Genomic DNA, 17080 nt, shown 5'->3' on the forward strand with positions numbered 1-17080 from the left:
TGGGGGGAAAGGAAAAGTGGAGAAAGGGGGCAGGGCCCTTCCAGTGCCCATCTGGCCATGAGCACGGCCTGGGCTGCTTTCTACAAGAAAAGGAACATCAGTGCCCCGAGGCACTAATGCCAGGCAGAGGCCCAAGAGAGCCAAGGGAAAGAAATATGGGAACATAGGTGTCCCCTCCCTTTGAGGCTGCAGGGAGGGTTTTGGAGCTAGGACAGAAAAGCTTCCATCAGGGCTTTTCCACCACTATGGCTTTGAAGTTTGTTTTCAGTAAACTCCAGCTCACATGGCCTACAGGCACCTAGGATATGTGTGTGTGTGTGTGTGTGTGTGTGTGTCTGTGTGTGTCTGTGTGTTCAAGCAAGGTCTCACTATGATTTTGTGGGCCCTACTCTCTTTTGCCTTCATAGATCCCTTCCTCCATAAAAATATTTTAAAAACCTTTTACAATTGCATTGGTATAAATACAAATATAACCCAGGTTGGATCATATTCATTGTTTTCTTCTGACTTTAAAATAGATTACAATGCCTTCGTGGGCCCCTAAGAGTACGGTGGGCCCTAGGGACTGTACCTCCTGTGCCCGGGGGATAAGGGGCCTAGAGGTGGGGGTGGGGAAGGGCAAAGGGCCAGAGATGGTGGCGCCGGCGAGCCTCACCTCTTTCCTTGGTCGTTCCGGCCCCCGGTGCTGGAGGATAGTAGCCGCTTCTCCTTGGGGCCCTGAGAGGAGAGGAAGCAAGGATTTATGCATAGCTCTTGGGTAAGATCTGGCTGTTAGGAGCCTCAACCCCCTGCGGGGGACTTGGCCGGGCAGGGTAGCTACCTTGGTCACTGGGAGAAAACCCACCAGTCCTTCGAATTGTCAGGCCATCTTTTAGTCTGAGCCCCAAGTTACAGAGTGGGGAGAAGTACCCCAAGATTAGCAGTTAGGAATCATGGAATTTGGAGTCAAGGAGGCCTAGCTTAAGTTCTAGCTTTACCACTTAAAAGTGTTGTGTGACTCTGGATAAATGACTGTGCTTTTCTGAGATTCAGTTTCTTCATATGTCAAGTGGGGGATTATGAACTCTACTTCAAAGGGATTGCGAAGATTTATTAATAAAAATAATGTTCACTGTTCTTTAATGGAGTACTTCCTATGCACTGGACCCTGTGCTATGTGCCTTCTCTGTGTCCTCTAATCTAATCCCTATAACAACTCTATGATGTCTACTAATGTTATCCCCATTATATGGATGAGGAAACTGAAGCCAAGAGAGGCTCCGTCATCTTAGTGATTAGGAGTGTGGACTTATTGGGTTTAGTTCCTAGATCTGCCACATATTGGCTGTGTGATCTTGCGCGTCCCTTAACCTTTCTGCACCTCATTGTTCTCATCTGTAAAACAGGAATAATAATAGTAATACCAACCCCTGGGACTGTTGTGAGTGTTTAGACCAGCACCTGACACGTGGAGAGGACTATGTAAATGTTACCTTTCATGATTATGATCATAATATTGTTGTATCTTAGAACATCCAGGTCATTTCTCCCTGAGGCCAATAAAGCCAGAACAAGGTCTCCGACCCAGCCTAGTGACTCCAATGCCTGGGTTCTTAGCCTCACCCCGTGGAAGAGCATGAGGAAGAGTGCCCGGCACAGTAACCAGCATTCAGTAAGGAATGGTAAGTGGTCACCTTTAGGACTATATTGCCCAAAGCCACATTGCCAGCTTGTGGTAGGAACAGGTCTCGAACTCCCAACTTGGTGCTCTTTCCACACCATTAGATCATGTCTTTACTATACACAGTGCTGCTCTGAATCTAACATGCTCTGGGATGGGAAGAGGGGGCCAGGTGTATCTCACCGGAACACTATATTGCAATAAACCACTGCAAGCGTCACCTTCAGAGCCTGTCCCCACCACTCTGGCCCTGGGAATGGCCTCTTGCCCAGGGGAGATGCTGCTAGATTTTATTTTATGGCCCAACCTCAAGCTATATATCCCAGGCTGGAGTTTAAGCTCAGACCTAGAATTCTGGCTCCTACCATGTCCCCAGGCTGAGGCAGTCAGTTCCAATTTCTTTTCCATCAAATGCTATGAGGATGTTATCAGTCTGCTGGGGAGAAGGTAAGGTAGGGTAACCATACTACTCCAGGATGAGAACCAAAGCCAGAGAGATAATTTGGGGCTTTCTCATATCTGAGGCCACTTCCCCCCTTGGCCTCTGAATTTACAGAGAGTTTACCTTCCTTTGTGTAGTAGAATAGATAAACTACTTCTTGGGCCTGTGAATTTGATGGCTTATTTACAAGGTGGCTTTAAATCTTCAAGTTCAGATTCAGTTATCACAACATTTAGCTATTCATGTCCCCCAGCCTGGTATCTGGGAAAGTCTCTTGGAGCAATAACCCAGCCTAGGAAGAGTAAGAAAGTTTGCTGTATGACAATTCAGACAGATGGGTAGTGGCTGCCTGGAGTACTAGGTTGGAAAAGATTTTGTGTCCTCATATACCCTCAGTGAGAATACAGTTTGTAATCCATTAGCAATGTCTGGCACAGGCACTGGAAGAGGGGTGATGTCATGTGTTATGTACTTGTGGTTATTGACAGGTTTAAGCACACTCTTCATATATGAGAGGGCCTAATTCCTGTTCTCAGGAACTGAAAGTCTCCCAGAGTCAAGGCCAAGGCCCAGGAAACAATTAGAGAACAATAAAAGATGGTCTGTCAGGAGGTATTACAATGCATATAATGGCAGCGAGGGTATGAACGACAGTGAGACACTCAGGAGAGGGAGAGGTGATGTGGCAGCATGGCTTCCAAGAGAAGGTGGGCCTTGGGAAGGGCCCTGAAAGAAGGGAATGGATTCAAGAGCAAAAGGCATGTTCTAGGTGGTGAGGTTAGAATAGGCAGGTGGGGATGACAGGGCAACTGGAATGACCTAAGGTACAGAGGCAGAAAGAAGATGGTAGGTTGGGGGTATTGCTGTGGTGTGTAAGGCCAAGGCATTGATCCATTCAATCAATATGTATTGAGCAATGTGTGGCAGGCAGTATGGGGTGCTAGGGGCTCGGTAATGATCATGACATGACTCTTGCCCTACAGGAGCTCAGTGTCAGGGGGGAGATGGAGGAACAAATGCACAAACAGCAAGTTTCTAAGGATAGCTTCAAGGAAAAGGATGGTGGTTGCTGAGGGTGCCCAGAGGAGGCACAGAATGGGAGAGCCCAGAAAGCCTTCCTCACCTCCGGTGGAATGAGCTGACATTGAAGCTGAGGCCCAAAGCTGAGAGTACGGTTTAGCTAGGGGGAAGGGGAGGGTATAGGCAGAGGGAACAGCATGTGCAAAGGCCCAGAGGTGTGAAAGAACATGGTGAGGGGCTAGGGGTGGTCATGGTGGGCTAGTGAGCCATGAGGCCTAAAAGCGAAGACACACAGTCAGTTAGAGGGGGGCATGCCCAGAGGTGGCAAATGTACCATGTAGTAATCGTAGAGGAAGCTCAGGGCTGCAACGCTCTCATCGTCTCCGTTGACTCTCATCATGGCCTTTGTGGCCGCCGTCAAGGGATTTTCAAGGTAGGTCTTCCAGGCCTCATCCTCGTTAGTGTAGGGGAATTTCTGGAAGTTAACTGGGTCGTTCTTTAGCAGCCGTACAGATCTGAAACTGCAAGGCAAATAAGGAAGGTCAAATTTAGGCTGTCCCAGCAGAAGTTCCGCGAATGGTCAGCCTCAGAGCAACACCCAGGAATTCAGAGAGTTACCAGCCTTGAAAACTTGAAACTGCTTCTTCTGTCATCATTGGGCAGATGGAGCAGTAGAATGTATCCAAACTCTGGAGCCAGATGCTTTGGGTCACCACCAAATGTTACCATGTAGAAGCTGTAGACCTGGGGCCTCAGTTCCCTCATCTACAACATGAAGACTGTAATCCCAACCTCGCAAGGCTTCAGAGAAGATTCAGTAAAATGCTCCCATGGTTGATACTTATTCAAGGGGAATTACTGTAACAAGGATGGGAAATAACAATGACAAGCTGCAAAGAATAAAATTTCCAGGTAACTCAGCATGAGTTCTTCTGATGAAATTCTCCTCAAGACAGAGAAAGACACAGAAGGCTGGAGATCATTTCAACTTAGAGAGTGTGGTGAGGGACAGAAAGAGCCAGAGCAAGGAAGCCCATAGGCAGAACCTGGTCTTGGGAAATGGCATTTCAGATCACCATTTATTGTAGAGTGCCCAAGCAGCTGCTCAGATGCCAGGAACTGGAGTGGAACCCTGCAGGGCACCCCTAGGCAGGCAGAACCTGGGCGCTGCGCTGAGCACTTGGACAAATACGAGCCACATAGGCTCAAAGGCAAGAGATCAGGAAAGCCTCTTTGGAGGAGGCAGACATTTAGTTGGGAACCCTCAGCACGAGGGATTATATCACTCAGATATGTAGGGTGAGTGTCCCAGGAATAGGAACATAATACAGATTAATGATGATGATGATGAAAATAATGTCTAATCTTTACGGAACACTGACCATGTTTTAGGCACTGAGCTAAGCACTTTTCATGGATTATCTCATTTAATTCTCACAACAACACTGTGAGGCATGTACTATTATTTTTCCTATTTTATACATGAGGAAACTGAAGCTCTGAGAAGTTAAGGGAGTTGCCCAAGGTCCCAGTTAGTGGGTTAGTGAGTGGCCCAGAGGGGATTCAAGCTTGAGCAGGATGATGCTGTAATATAGAATAGCGTTCTCAAACTTCCACTGCAACAGAATGACATGGAAGGCTTGTTAAAACACAGATTTCCAGGCCCCACCCCTAAGTTCCCTGGTAATGCTGATGCTGGTAGTTTGGGGACCACACTTTGTGAATCACTGGTGTAGAACATGCTCTTAATCATGAGCAAGGGCATAGAGGTGGGAAAGTTCTGGTTATGTTCACTTTAGAGCAAAGAATGTGTGAAGGATACTGGTAGGGGAGAAGCTGGGGACAGCCAGGCTGAGAAAAGAGAACTCCTGAGACTGGTGTCCTGGTGCCCCGGTGCCCCCCTTTCTAGGTGAGTGTCATAGATTCTCTAATGTTAGAGACATAGGAATAATGCCAGCTTCCATTTACTATACTATATATGAACCCTTTCCACTCATCAGCGCTGCTCCTTACAAGAACTTCAGAGGTAAGGATCATTTGCTGCAGTTCACAGATGGAGAAACCCGAGACTTGGAGGAGATAAGAAAATGCCCCCAAATCACCCAACTAGTCCATGACACAACCAGGATTTAAACCCAGTCTTGTCTAGTACCAAAGCCACACATTTTCCACTAAGCCACACAGCTTTACCATAGTGCAAGAGGGCAATCCCTACCACAACAGAAAAATGCTCTAGTTGTGGAATTGCAGGCACTGTGGCAGACTGGTGGGTGGGCAAGGACCTTCACAAATCACACCACAGGAAGTGCCCTCCTGCTGCCCGGCAGCTCAAGCCTACATTCTCAGACACAGAATGGGAACAGCAGCCAGGCCACACCCAGACAGGCCGAGGGTGGCACTCTCCCAGGGGCTTCTTCCAGGGCAGTGTCTCCCATCTCACTGAGCCCCAGAGTGTGGGGTATTGGGCTCTGAAAGGGAGGGAGAGGGAGCTATCACACAGGAAAGAGAGATGACAGAAACCTTCCTGCTCCAGGGGCATGTAGAGGGAGGCACACCTCAAGTTTCTGCTTCTATAAATCAAGGGCCTTAAGATGGAGAGGCGAGAGAAGGCCCCTCCCAGCTGCCTCCTGGGCCTGGGGTTAGAGGAACTTACAGAGCAAGCCCAGGTGGCTGCCCCCAACCCCTCCCAGTATCAGCCTAAACGGAACTCCTAAACCAAGGAGGCACAGGAGAAACAGGGACAGGCCTGGTGGACCACTCTCTGGGTCAACAAGGAATCCCAGTGCTTAGCACTGTTCCTTGTTTATAAAATGTGTCTAATAAAAGCACCCACCATGTAGGATGATGAGGATTGAGTGCAACATCACAGGAAAAATGCTTAAAACTGTCTCTGGCACATAACAAGTGCTTAATACAAAAAGAATGGTGTTGCCATGCCACGGAAAGGATATACTTTACAGGACACTCTTTCCAGAATGTCAAAAATCTGGAGCCTATGGAATCTTATGCTGTAGTTTGGTCTTCAGGTGTTGAAATAATTCCTCATTTATAATTTCTAATAAAGGAGTAATACGCCAAAAAAAAAAAACAAACAAACTGTGCTCTTGGCCCAGCCTGGAGCTAGACATCAAAGGATTGCAACGTGGTACAAGACATGGTCACCCTGAAAGTCACTGGCAGATCTGGGCCTGGAGCCCCAATTTGCTGACTCTGGTGGAATGACCATTATCGGCTTTGATGAGCTATCAGTTATCTTACCCTATTCAAAAGTTAATTTTTAGAAGACAATGGTAAAGTCACATCAGAAACGAAAGGACAGGCAATGTTTGCTGTTCATTTGGAGGGTTTTTCTGGTCTACAGTGGTCTCCAATCCATCCTGTTGGGATCCCAAAGTCTGATTCCTTGATACACAGCAGCTACCATACCTCAAGAATTTACCATAGGTAGACACTGTTCCACCTATTATTCTGCATCATCTTATCTACTCTGCACAATAGGTTTAGGGGAAGTTGAGACTCAGGTGATATTACCTGCTCAAGGTCACTCAGCTAGTAAGTGGCAGAGGCTTACCTTGAACCTGGACTTGTTGGACTCCAAGACGCAGCTCTTAACCCCATGCTAGTCTCCTTTCAAATGCCTCTTTTATTCCGGCAATTCCCCTCCTCTGGAATAAACTGAACCAATCCTCCACTGCAAGACAGAAAGGGACTTCCCACCCATACAAGACAAGAGGGACTGAGTGAGGAAGTGTGATGAGTGGAAGAGTTTCTGGCCGGGCGCTGGGAGCTCTAGAGTCCTGGTTCCCAAGTTTGCTACCAATCAGCGTCACGTTCCAAGACTACGCATCTGGCTTCTAGAAAGTCTTGGCTATGGATAAGGTTAGTTAGCCTTGACTCAGTGCCAAACACGGATCCAAAAACTCTTGGCTCCCTGTTCTCTTAAAGGTTAGAATTGAGAGTTGAGGGTCCAGTGGGTAAGGATGTGAAAAGGGCTCCAGGAAGGAGGGAGCCCTACTAGTGGGAGACAGAGCCGGAACAAAGAGGGGAAACCAGCTGACTGGAACCTACGTGGTCACCTTCCCCGAGGGCCTCCACAAACTCTCTGTTGGTGTCCCTGTCCAAGGCCAAACTCCTCAGCCGTCAGAAGGTGAAAGGGGAACGGGGGAGGAGGGTATAGGGAGAGGAAGTGGCTCTGGGCAGCCTTCTAGCCATCAGGTCTCCACCAGGCCGCAGCACAGAAGAATCTGTAGCACCATGGGAGGAAGGAGCAACAGGGTCATAGCCTGACAGACCCGAGTAACCATGTGTCCTTGGGTCAGGTACTGAGCCCCTCCAAGCCTACTTCCTCATCTGTTAAATGGGGTCTATTGAGAGTCTTCTGTGTGCCAGTCAGGGACTCTTCTAGGCACTGGGGAATCCGCCAAGAACAAGACAGATAAGGCTCTTCTCCCTTCGGAATTTGCAATCTAATTGGGGAAGACAGACGGTAAACAAGTAGATAAATGAGTTAATTTTAGTTAGTGATAAGTGCTGTGAAGAAAATTAGAGCACAGTCACGTGATGGAGTTACCAGGGCTGGCTACTTTAGAGTGGGGATAATCTCATGGGCTGTTGGGAGAATTAAGTACATTAACATAAGAAATGTGTTTGGCCCAGAGCCTGCCAGAGAACCATCGCTTAGTAGATAACTGGCATCATCACCGTCATCATGATCACCATCTTCTTAGAACCCCCAAATGAAAGTAAAGCGGAGACGCTGCCCGAGGCTCTTAAACCAACATCCTCTCCAAGCCTCCTGTTTGCGAACCAGGTTCCACATCAAAAACAAAAGAGACAGTGTAATAACCCCTTGCCTCGATTTTCACCTTCATTATCTCGTGGAGCCTCCCGACATACATGACATGTTATTATCTCTACTTTACGACCAGGAAATAGACAAAGGAAAGAGACGTTAGGTGACCTGTTCCAGGGGACTTGGCTGAGTGAGTTACAAAGCGAGACTCCTGGAATCTAATTCCATGACTAGTCACTTTTCCACCAGCCACTAGTTTCCAAGAAGGGATGTAGAAGAGAGGGGAAAAAACAATAAATCTGGGTGGCATCCATCCACCTAACCATCTATGCTTCACTTTAATAAAATGTATCAGTATTTATTATACTATGTGCCAGGCTTTGTCCTAGGCGGGCAAGACAACAAGATCCCTACTGTCATAGAGGTTGCATTTTAGTGGCAGCCGAGGCAGACGTGACCACAAAAACAAATGGACAGCTACTATCAGGTGAAGAAAGCTATGAAGGAAAGAAGCAGGAGGACTTCTGACCTGCCTAAACTTTGGGGAATGACTAGATGTTGGCTGAGGAGAGGGGTGGAGGGGGAGAGGGGCGTGAAGATGGGTGGGGAGGATTTTGGACTTTCCAGGTGAAAGGCAAGACAAAGGCAGAAGCCTGGGACAGCTCCCAGAGCTTGTCTGCCTACTGTGTGACAGGTGTGAGCCAGGTTTTTTGCATATGTTGCCTTGTTTCAAGGAAGGCCAGCCCATTAAGAAGGAAACTCAAGTCTGAGATTTGATAATCCCTCACATTTGCATAGCGTGTTATAGTTTTCAACATGCTTCTCATACATTTGTCATCACCTCTGATCCTGCAACGCCCCTGTAACGTAGGGAGAGAAGGTATGACTATCCCCATTTGATAGCAGGATAAAATGAACCACAGAGAAGGCCACTGGTTTGCCTAAGGCCACCCAGCTGGTATCTCATGGTGCCAGGCCTAGAATAGAGGTCTCTGTCTTCCATCATCAAGAACCTTCACAAGGCTGCCTCCTCAGAAGCTGGAGTGGTGAAATGCCTACAGTGGTGAAGTAGGGTTTCATCCCAAGTCCTTTCAGACTCCAATGCTCCCTGCATTCTGGCTGAGCCACTTAAAACTCCCAGTGAGAGTACGTCAATGTGTCTCAGCCATTAGTTGAGACTTTTGGGGTTCCAGTTAGGGTGCAGAGACTTTAGAAATCAAGTCTCTCTCTCTTTTTTTTTTTTTTTTAGTTTTGTTTGTTTTGGCTGTGTCACGCAGCTTGTGGGATCTTAGTTCCCCGACCAGGGATCGAGCGCAGGCCCTCAGCAGTGAAAGAGCTGCGTTCTAACCACTGGACCGCCAGAGAATTCCCTAGAAATCTAGTCTCTGGGAGCAGGTGTGACTTGCCTAAGAACACACAGCACAGAACTGGATTGGGACTCAAGTCTCCTAGCTTCCTGTCCAGTACTCAGCTCAATCACTACCTTATCTCAAAGGCATTTCAATAATTCAGAGATGGAAAAGTAAGGCCTCTGACTCAATCTTACAGATGGGGGAAGAAAACTCACCACCAAGGGGGCAGCCTCAAACCCCACCAAAGGAGGTGCCTGACACAGGACAGATCCAGTGACCTGGGCCCCACTTCCCTCCAGCCTGAGGAGGAAGAGTTCCAGGGGCTGCCTGAGCTGGGTGTTGACACCCAGATACACCCAATGACTTGTCAAACCCTGTTGTGAGCCACCCAGCCTCATCAGCAGTGATCAATCACATTCACTAATTACCCACAGGGAGGCCCTGCCGCCGCTGCTCACGGAGGAATCATTTTTCAGTCATCCGCATGGAAGGTGTTCCCTGGGCATGACAGGAGCACTCCAGGGCTGTTGTGCTTGACAGTGGCCCATCTGGTTTCTGGATGCACAGGTTGTGAAATGTGCCTTATCACATGCTGGGGCTCACTTGGGGGCCTCAATTGGGAAATGGCAGCGCCTAGGGCATGGCTCTACAATGACTCCAGTTTGAATGAGGCAGTGTGAACTAATAGTTACAGGGTGGGCCCCAGAGCTATGCTGATCTGGGTTCCAGTTTCATCTCTGCTATTACTAGCTGTGTGACTTTATGCAACTTGACCTCTCTGTGCCTCAATTTTCTTACCTGTAAAAAAATGGGGGACGATGAGAGCACTAACCTCACAGAGTTATTATGATAGCTATTGTTCACTGAGGGCCTACTAAGTGCCAGGTGCTGGCCCAACAATTTCTAGTCATCGTTTTGTTTAATCTTTAGAACTTTGTGAAGTATTACTGTTGGAAAATGCAATGGGATAATGGAGGCATGGGATAATGGAGGCAAAGTGATCAGCACAATGCCAGCACATAGTAACATGAACTATTACTACTAACACTCACTTTGTGGGGTAGCCCCCAGAAAACTGCATGACAACTCACAACCTCACTCTCTCCTTCTACTAGCGGCAGAAGGAGACCTGATGCTTGGAGAGTCCCAGATAAAGAGGGGCACGCACTGCCAGCTTCATCCTCTGGATCCAGGTGGGCAAGCTGACTGAGAGCCATCAGGCTCCAGCCAACACCTCTACTTGCACGGAAATTAATTATATGCCATTTTCTAATTATACCACAAACTCACTTTCTCCCCTTTGAAAATCCCTTCCTCGATGGGAATTTTTCTTTCATGCTATATTCTCCTCTTGGTTTCCTGTCCAATTTTCCTATTTTTTTCCTCTATTGTTCAATTGAGATGTGAAAGAAGTTGCAATCTACCTCTAGACCCAGGGCACCACATCCTTTCATTCATTCATTCACTCTGCTGAATAGGCCCTGTGCTGGGTACTGGGACATAAAGGTAAATATCATGCTGTCCCCACCCTCAAAAGTTCTCAATTCTTGCTGACCTCCTAGGAAGGCCCAGTGAAATAACATCAAATATTTGTGAGAGAATTTCCCTTCAAGACTTTCACTAGATCAGTTGCTCTGACCTTTTTAAGGAGGCAAAAGCAATAGAAGAAGGGGGCAGCCAGCCAGGATTATTTGCTCCATTTTACAAATGGAAAAGCTGAGTTCCACAAAGGGGAGGGAAGACAAGGGAAGGAAAGGAGCTAAGTTATTTTATGCGTCAGGCCTTGTGCCTTTTCGTTCTCAAACATGCCGTGAGGTGGGCGTTATCACCATTTTACATATGCAGAAACTGACACTTACGGACTCACCCAGTCCATACACGGCAGAGCTGGGCTCAAACACAGGTGTGACCCCATAGCAAAGCTCTCAGCCTGCCTACTCAGCTACTATACTGTAGGTCAGCGGTAGATCTGGGAATCTCCTGCCTTCCAATCCTCTGCCAGGTCTTCTAGGCCAATGGTTCTTTTTTTTATTTTTATTTTTTTGTTGCGGTACGCGGGCCTCTCACTGTTGTGGCCTCTCCCATTGCGGAGCACAGGCTCCGGACGCGCAGGCTCAGCGGCCACGGCTCACGGGCCCAGCTGCTCCGCAGCATGTGGGATCTTCCCGGACCGGGGCACGAACCCGTGTCCCCTGCATCGGCAGGCGGACTCTCAACCACTGTGCCACCAGGGAAGCCCCCAATGGTTCTTACATTTGAACATGCATTAGAATCACCTGGAGGGCCTGTTAAAACACATATTGCTGAACCCCACCCCCAGAGTTTCTAATTCAGTAGGTCTAGGGTGGACCTGAGAATTTGCATTTCTAAGGAGTTCCCGGGTGACGATGCTAGTCCAAGGACCACACTTTGAGAACACCGTTTTTTCTTTAATTAGGTGAACCAATAATTCTCTCTTTTAAAAATAATGACTCTCTTTCCTTCCTTTCCTCATTTCAAAAGTAACACAGATTTGTAAAACACAGTATATAAAATATGGAACATATAGAAAAATTAGAAGCAGAGGCTAGAATTCACCTGCATTCCTCTGCTCAGAAATAAGCACTGGTAAGCAGTCTGTTATAACTCTTAGTCTTTTTTCAACATCTGTGCTGGTAGGAAGCAGGGTAGCACATTGGTGTGGGCATCCTTGTGGCCCCTGGTAAGATCTCAGCTCTTCAGTGAGATGTTGGGAAGATATTGCCTGGGGCAAGCTGAAATCCCCTCATCCTTAAATTTATACTCCCATCCTTCAGTGGATTGCTGGGAGGGTTACAGGAGATGATGTATTTATCAAGTACCGGACACTGTGTCCGCTGTGGAGTCAGAGCTCAAGAAAAGGCTTGGCTGTTATTTTTGTTCTAACCGAAGGGCGCTTAGGGTATGCTATTTGTGTTTTCAGCCCTGCGGCCCTTCCTCCCCCTCCTCCTCCTCTATGTGGACCCCTGACGACCCTCTTGGCTCCAGGCACCGACCGGGCCTCCTGGGCGAGGGCAGCGGGCCGAGTGGCAGGGACCGCCGCCGTTTGGGTCGTCGAGGGATCTCTCGGACCGGGGCCCAGTCCGCCTGTTTTACAGCCCAGCCTTAACGAGGATTTTTAACTTTTCATTCACCAGCAGCGTAGCTCCGACTTTTAATAACACACCTCGTGCACGACAAAAATTTGCTCCTGGCAATCACGGTTTCGACCACAAAACCACAGCGGGAGGCGTTCCTAGTTAACTCTTTCAGCGCTGCAGGCAGTCTGGAGCTCAGCGCTCCCGGAGCTTGGGTGGAGCGGTGGATGGGTCGGGTCCCCCTCCCACCCTCCGCTTCTGCTCTCCAAGATTTCAGGGACGAAGATGATTCCAGACGGCGGCTGGGGGCCCAGACTGCGGCCCGAGCGGGGCTGCAGAGGGGAATCCTGGCGCGCCTCGCTCACTTCCCTCTCTCTCGTCCATTCGATAGATCTACTACGTGCTGATCACTTAATCTTAATCCCCTCATATCCTCGACGGGCTGGACGGGACAGTGCAGGCCGGCCAGGCACCCAGTAGGCCCTCGCGCACTCTAAAGATGGGACTCTAAACATGGCGGCCAGGCTGGGGCCCGTCGCCCATCTGGGAGCTCTTTTCCCGCGAGAAGTGGGCGTCCGGCAGCGACTTCCTGCGCCCTCGCCGCCCCAGGATCCCTTGCGACCGGCTTTAGCCCCCCCGAGGCGCCCAGGAAAGCGGGATGGAGGTACACGAGGTTTGCGGAGTCCTGGAGGCTGGCAGATGCTCCCGGCCCGTCCACATAAAAGTCCCGTGCGCTCCCCCCACCAGCTGCCTCGAGCTGGCTTTTAACTCCACCACCTTGGCCTCCATGCTCCTCAAGCGCCGGCCTTCGAAGTGGCCTAGTAATAGGGCTCACGTTTATGGAGCTGCTCCTCCGGGCCGGTTGGCCTACATACGGGAGCTCACTGTTTCCCTGACCAGGTGGGTGTTTATAATCTTTATTGGACAGAGGAGGAAACTGAGGGTCAGAGAGGAGAAGGAGATTCACCAGGACCCTGAAGTTGCTAAGTGGCAGAGTTTAGAGTCATGTGCAAGTCCGGCTTTTCCTACTACGCCAAGGCCCAGCAAGAGGTGGTGTTTCTGTCGGGATCAAAATGGATGCTAGGACCAGTCCTCTTAATTCTACACGTTTGGGGGGAATGCAGCAGCAGCAGGAGCTCAAAACTTGCAAGCCAAGCAGCGGATTCCACCCCTCAACCCCCCTTATCAGTAAAGGCACTTGAGCCCCCAGGCACTGAGACACTGTCATTGTAATCTTTAATGGTGACTTCAGAGTCTGCCAGCAATTACACAGCAGGCACAGGTTCCCCTCACCCCACCCCAACCGGAGAAGCCTCTACTGTAAGGAGTTCTGACTTCAAACTCAAATCATTAAGGAGGAGAAATGCAGGAAACCTTTTTGTTCAAGTAACCCAGCTTCAGGACATTTACCCCCTAAGGGGCACCAATGAATACATTTCTGTCCGCAGCCTCTGCTGTTTTAACCAACAGATCTGAGTGGGATGGAGACACATCAGAAGATGTTTTTTGTTTTCAAAGTATGGAAAAATAGAAGGCAAGAGTTTCAGAAATGCTCATTGATTGGTTATTTCTGTATGAAGTAACAAGGCTATCTTAGATTGCTCCTTACCAGCCTTTAAGTCAATTGCTTGTCTAAAGTTACTGGATACCGCAGCAGCTCCATTAAGTGGGTCCCAATATGGCCACAATTTACAGATGAGGAAACTGACATTCAGACTGGTGAAGTGACTTGGCCAAGGTCACACAGCTAATTAGTGGCAGCTGGAACTTGAACCCAGGTATTGGCTCCACTGCCCCTGTTCTTATCCTAGTTGTTAACATGTTATCAGCCCCAGGGAGCCCATTCAAGAGAAATCCGATGCCCAGTGATTGTACCATGAACATAGCTAACCCCAGAGAATCCAAGAGCTGACTGGTATCGTGGAAACTTGTCTGCGGTCAGGACCCACCAACTGCTCTGCTCTCAGGTCTTCAAGTTCTTAAAACAGTCTAGTAAGGAGTAGCTAGAAAAAAAGATTGTTCAATCCTTGACTCTGCCTACTCACCTCTGAGGGTGGCAGGAAGAGGATAGTCTGTGTTTTAGAAGCCTGGCTTCTGCCAGCTTCCCAAACCCAGGCTACGGCAGCGCAGAATCCCAGCCTCATCCCACCTTCTCTGAGGTCTGGACCCCAAGCCAGGGGTCCATGGTGAAAGTCATCATCAGCCAGCGGGGATTCTAAATCCCAGATATGGGCAGGAAGGCACCTGTGTCCTGTCAGGCAGTAGAGATGACCTCACTGAAAACCACATCTCAGCCTCCTCAGCCTTAGAACCGCCTCTGGATGAAATCAACCACATGTTATTTGAGTGCATCTTCAGACTTCGGCTCTGTGCTAAGCATTTTACAGCCTTTATCACACAACTCTCTCAAGAATCCTACAAAACATTCTTGTACCCATTTTCTAGATGAGGAAAATGAAGCACAGGTCAGTTGAATGACTTGCCCAAATCAAGATCTCAGCCCATGAGGAATGGAGCCTGGATTTGAACCTAGGTCAAGCTGACTAAAGAGTGCATATGTTTAACCAGCACACTTCACCTTCCCACTTGGGACTGTTCCAACCCAACAAACAAGTCCCTTTAGAGAAACCCAACTCTCTGCCTAAGACAGTTCTTAGAACCACCTCAAAGAAGTTCCTTTTGGCAAGAAGATAGAAAGCCTAGATGGGACTGGAGCTGTCTCTGATTTCCAAGGCCCCCTTCACAGTATCAGAAAGTGGTGCTGAAAGCCTTCACAGTTTCAGTCCTGTGTTTCCCTACCTGGCTCGAAACTGCTCAGCAGAGAGAGAAAGGAAAAAAAATTTTTTTTCCCAGGGAAACACTCAGCTCTAGCTTGAGACGGGGCTTGCCTCAGCACGCCAAAATGAGATCGTCAGCCCATTCATTTACCCTTACAAATTGCTCTGTGAATCTTGGCGCCAGCCTCCCTGCTCTTTCCCCTTCTAGAAACCCCATCCAGACTCCATGCTCACAGCGCGCCAGGCATCCACTGGTGTTTACTCACTCAAGTTCATTCGACATCTTCCTGCTCCCAGGCTCGCAGGCTTGACGGATGGATCGGCACCGCACACCAAGGCTCTGCTGACCGCTCGTCTCTAATTCTTGCCTGACACAGACATTCCCTGCCCAGGGAAGTGTTTGATTTATGTTGAGGTTTCAGTGTCGGGATTCTGCTGACAGGTAGGTTCCCGGCAGCTCTGCCGCTGATTGGCTACAGGTACAGGTGCCGGCGACAGCAGGTATACCTCAACAGGTGCAGCTGTTAACTCTTGGCCTGCCGAGCTGGGGGCGGAGCCATGGGTGGAGCTGGCCAATTCCTTCCTTGGTGAGGGGGTGGGGGGTGGAGATTAAGGAGGAGGGAGGAGAGAAAAATGTTGGAGAGAAGATAGCCAGAGGAAAAGTACAGGGACAAACAGATACTTGGCTGCAGGAAACCTCGATTCCTGTTTCTAGTTAGTATCCTGGATACCCCGGAACATCCCCCCACCCCCGCAAATTCCTTGGGCCCCTCTTCTACCCAGCATCAACTACTTCACAGCCACCAGGGAATTCTCAAAAGAGAGAGCAGATCTTCCCCTGTGGGTCTCTGTAAAAGTTCCCTTTCTTTTTCCTAGAGCTTCCCTTTAAGATAACGACATCTTATTTCTGAATAGTCTTCTTCAGTTATTCAGGTGATTTCTTTTGACTTTCACAGTGACCCACTGTGGTAGCTATGATTATCACGCTCTCTTCCTCCCCAATACACACACTTCACAGGTGAGGAAATGGAAGCCAGAGAGGTAACGTGACTTGCCCAAGGGCATGAGCTAGTGAGTGTCAGAGCCCAGATCTGAATCTTCAGTCATCTCACTGCAAATTTGGCTTTCCCTTTGAGCTGAAGTCAGTGGCCACAATTCAGCAGACATTTATTGAGCACCTGTGGTGTGCCAGGCCCTACTCTGGGTTCTGAGGTGACAGAGGCCAAAAAGACAGGGTCACTGCTCTTAGAGGAGTTTATAGTCTGGGGGCGGGTGTTGGTGGTGTGGGGGGGTGGGGCAGTAGGGTGGGAGGCAGCCTGTTATTTGGTGTGATACAGATCTCAATGAGGGGTGAGCAAACCACATACCTCCGGCCAGCACAGAAGGGATGGAAAAGTCGAAGTCAGTCACCTCCAAAGCCTTAGCTCGCCAGTCACTTCACAAACTCTAATAAGTGCTTCATTCTGTGTTGGAAACGCAGGAGAAATCAGTTGCCCGTTAGACTAAGTAATTGTGAATGATTGCCATGAGCTGTCTCCTGTAAAAAACAAGGTTGGTAAACCCAGAAGGTCCACAAACACAGACAGGAGAATGCTAGAGGTTTTTTTTAGAGCTTCCACCAGGATTAATTTGAAATTGAATCTAAGCCAATCTTGGTATCTTTTGTTTCTCCTTTCTCTCTTTCTGTTCTCCCCCCACCACCCCCCTTTTGGCAAATTATCTCTTTGCTCTGTCTTCCTGGGAGCCTCACCTTGGCCCACTCCTTTCTCTCTCACGGAAAGGCGGAGTTTCAGCTACTCCTGCCAATTTGATGGAGGTTTTCAAGGTAAAGTAAGGATCCAGAGCAGCCCCCTTGGGGTGCAGTCATGCCTGTGGAAAGGGGGTACCAGGTTTGAGAACTGTCAGGTTGGTTTCTCACTGGAGGCTGTGTTGGGGATAGCCA

The 17080-nt window shown here is 48.8% G+C and overlaps 1 protein-coding gene across 1 annotated transcript in view; it reads right to left on the bottom strand.

Annotated features, from left to right (window-relative positions):
* The window catches only part of GRHL3 (grainyhead like transcription factor 3), a 34528-nt gene extending 19017 nt beyond the window's left edge, over positions 1-15511 (bottom strand). Inside the window, exons 1-3 of the mRNA XM_030874431.2 lie at positions 15405-15511; positions 3457-3643; positions 656-717 (exon numbers count right to left, since the gene is read on the bottom strand). Of these exons, the coding sequence (XP_030730291.1) occupies positions 656-717; positions 3457-3643; positions 15405-15421 (266 nt within the window). The 5' untranslated portion in view covers positions 15422-15511. The remainder of the gene's footprint in view (positions 1-655; positions 718-3456; positions 3644-15404) is intronic.
* Positions 15512-17080: the final 1569 nt, after the last annotated feature.

Source organism: Globicephala melas, chromosome 1, assembly GCF_963455315.2.
Source record: "Globicephala melas chromosome 1, mGloMel1.2, whole genome shotgun sequence".
NCBI classification, from domain to species: domain Eukaryota; kingdom Metazoa; phylum Chordata; class Mammalia; order Artiodactyla; family Delphinidae; genus Globicephala; species Globicephala melas.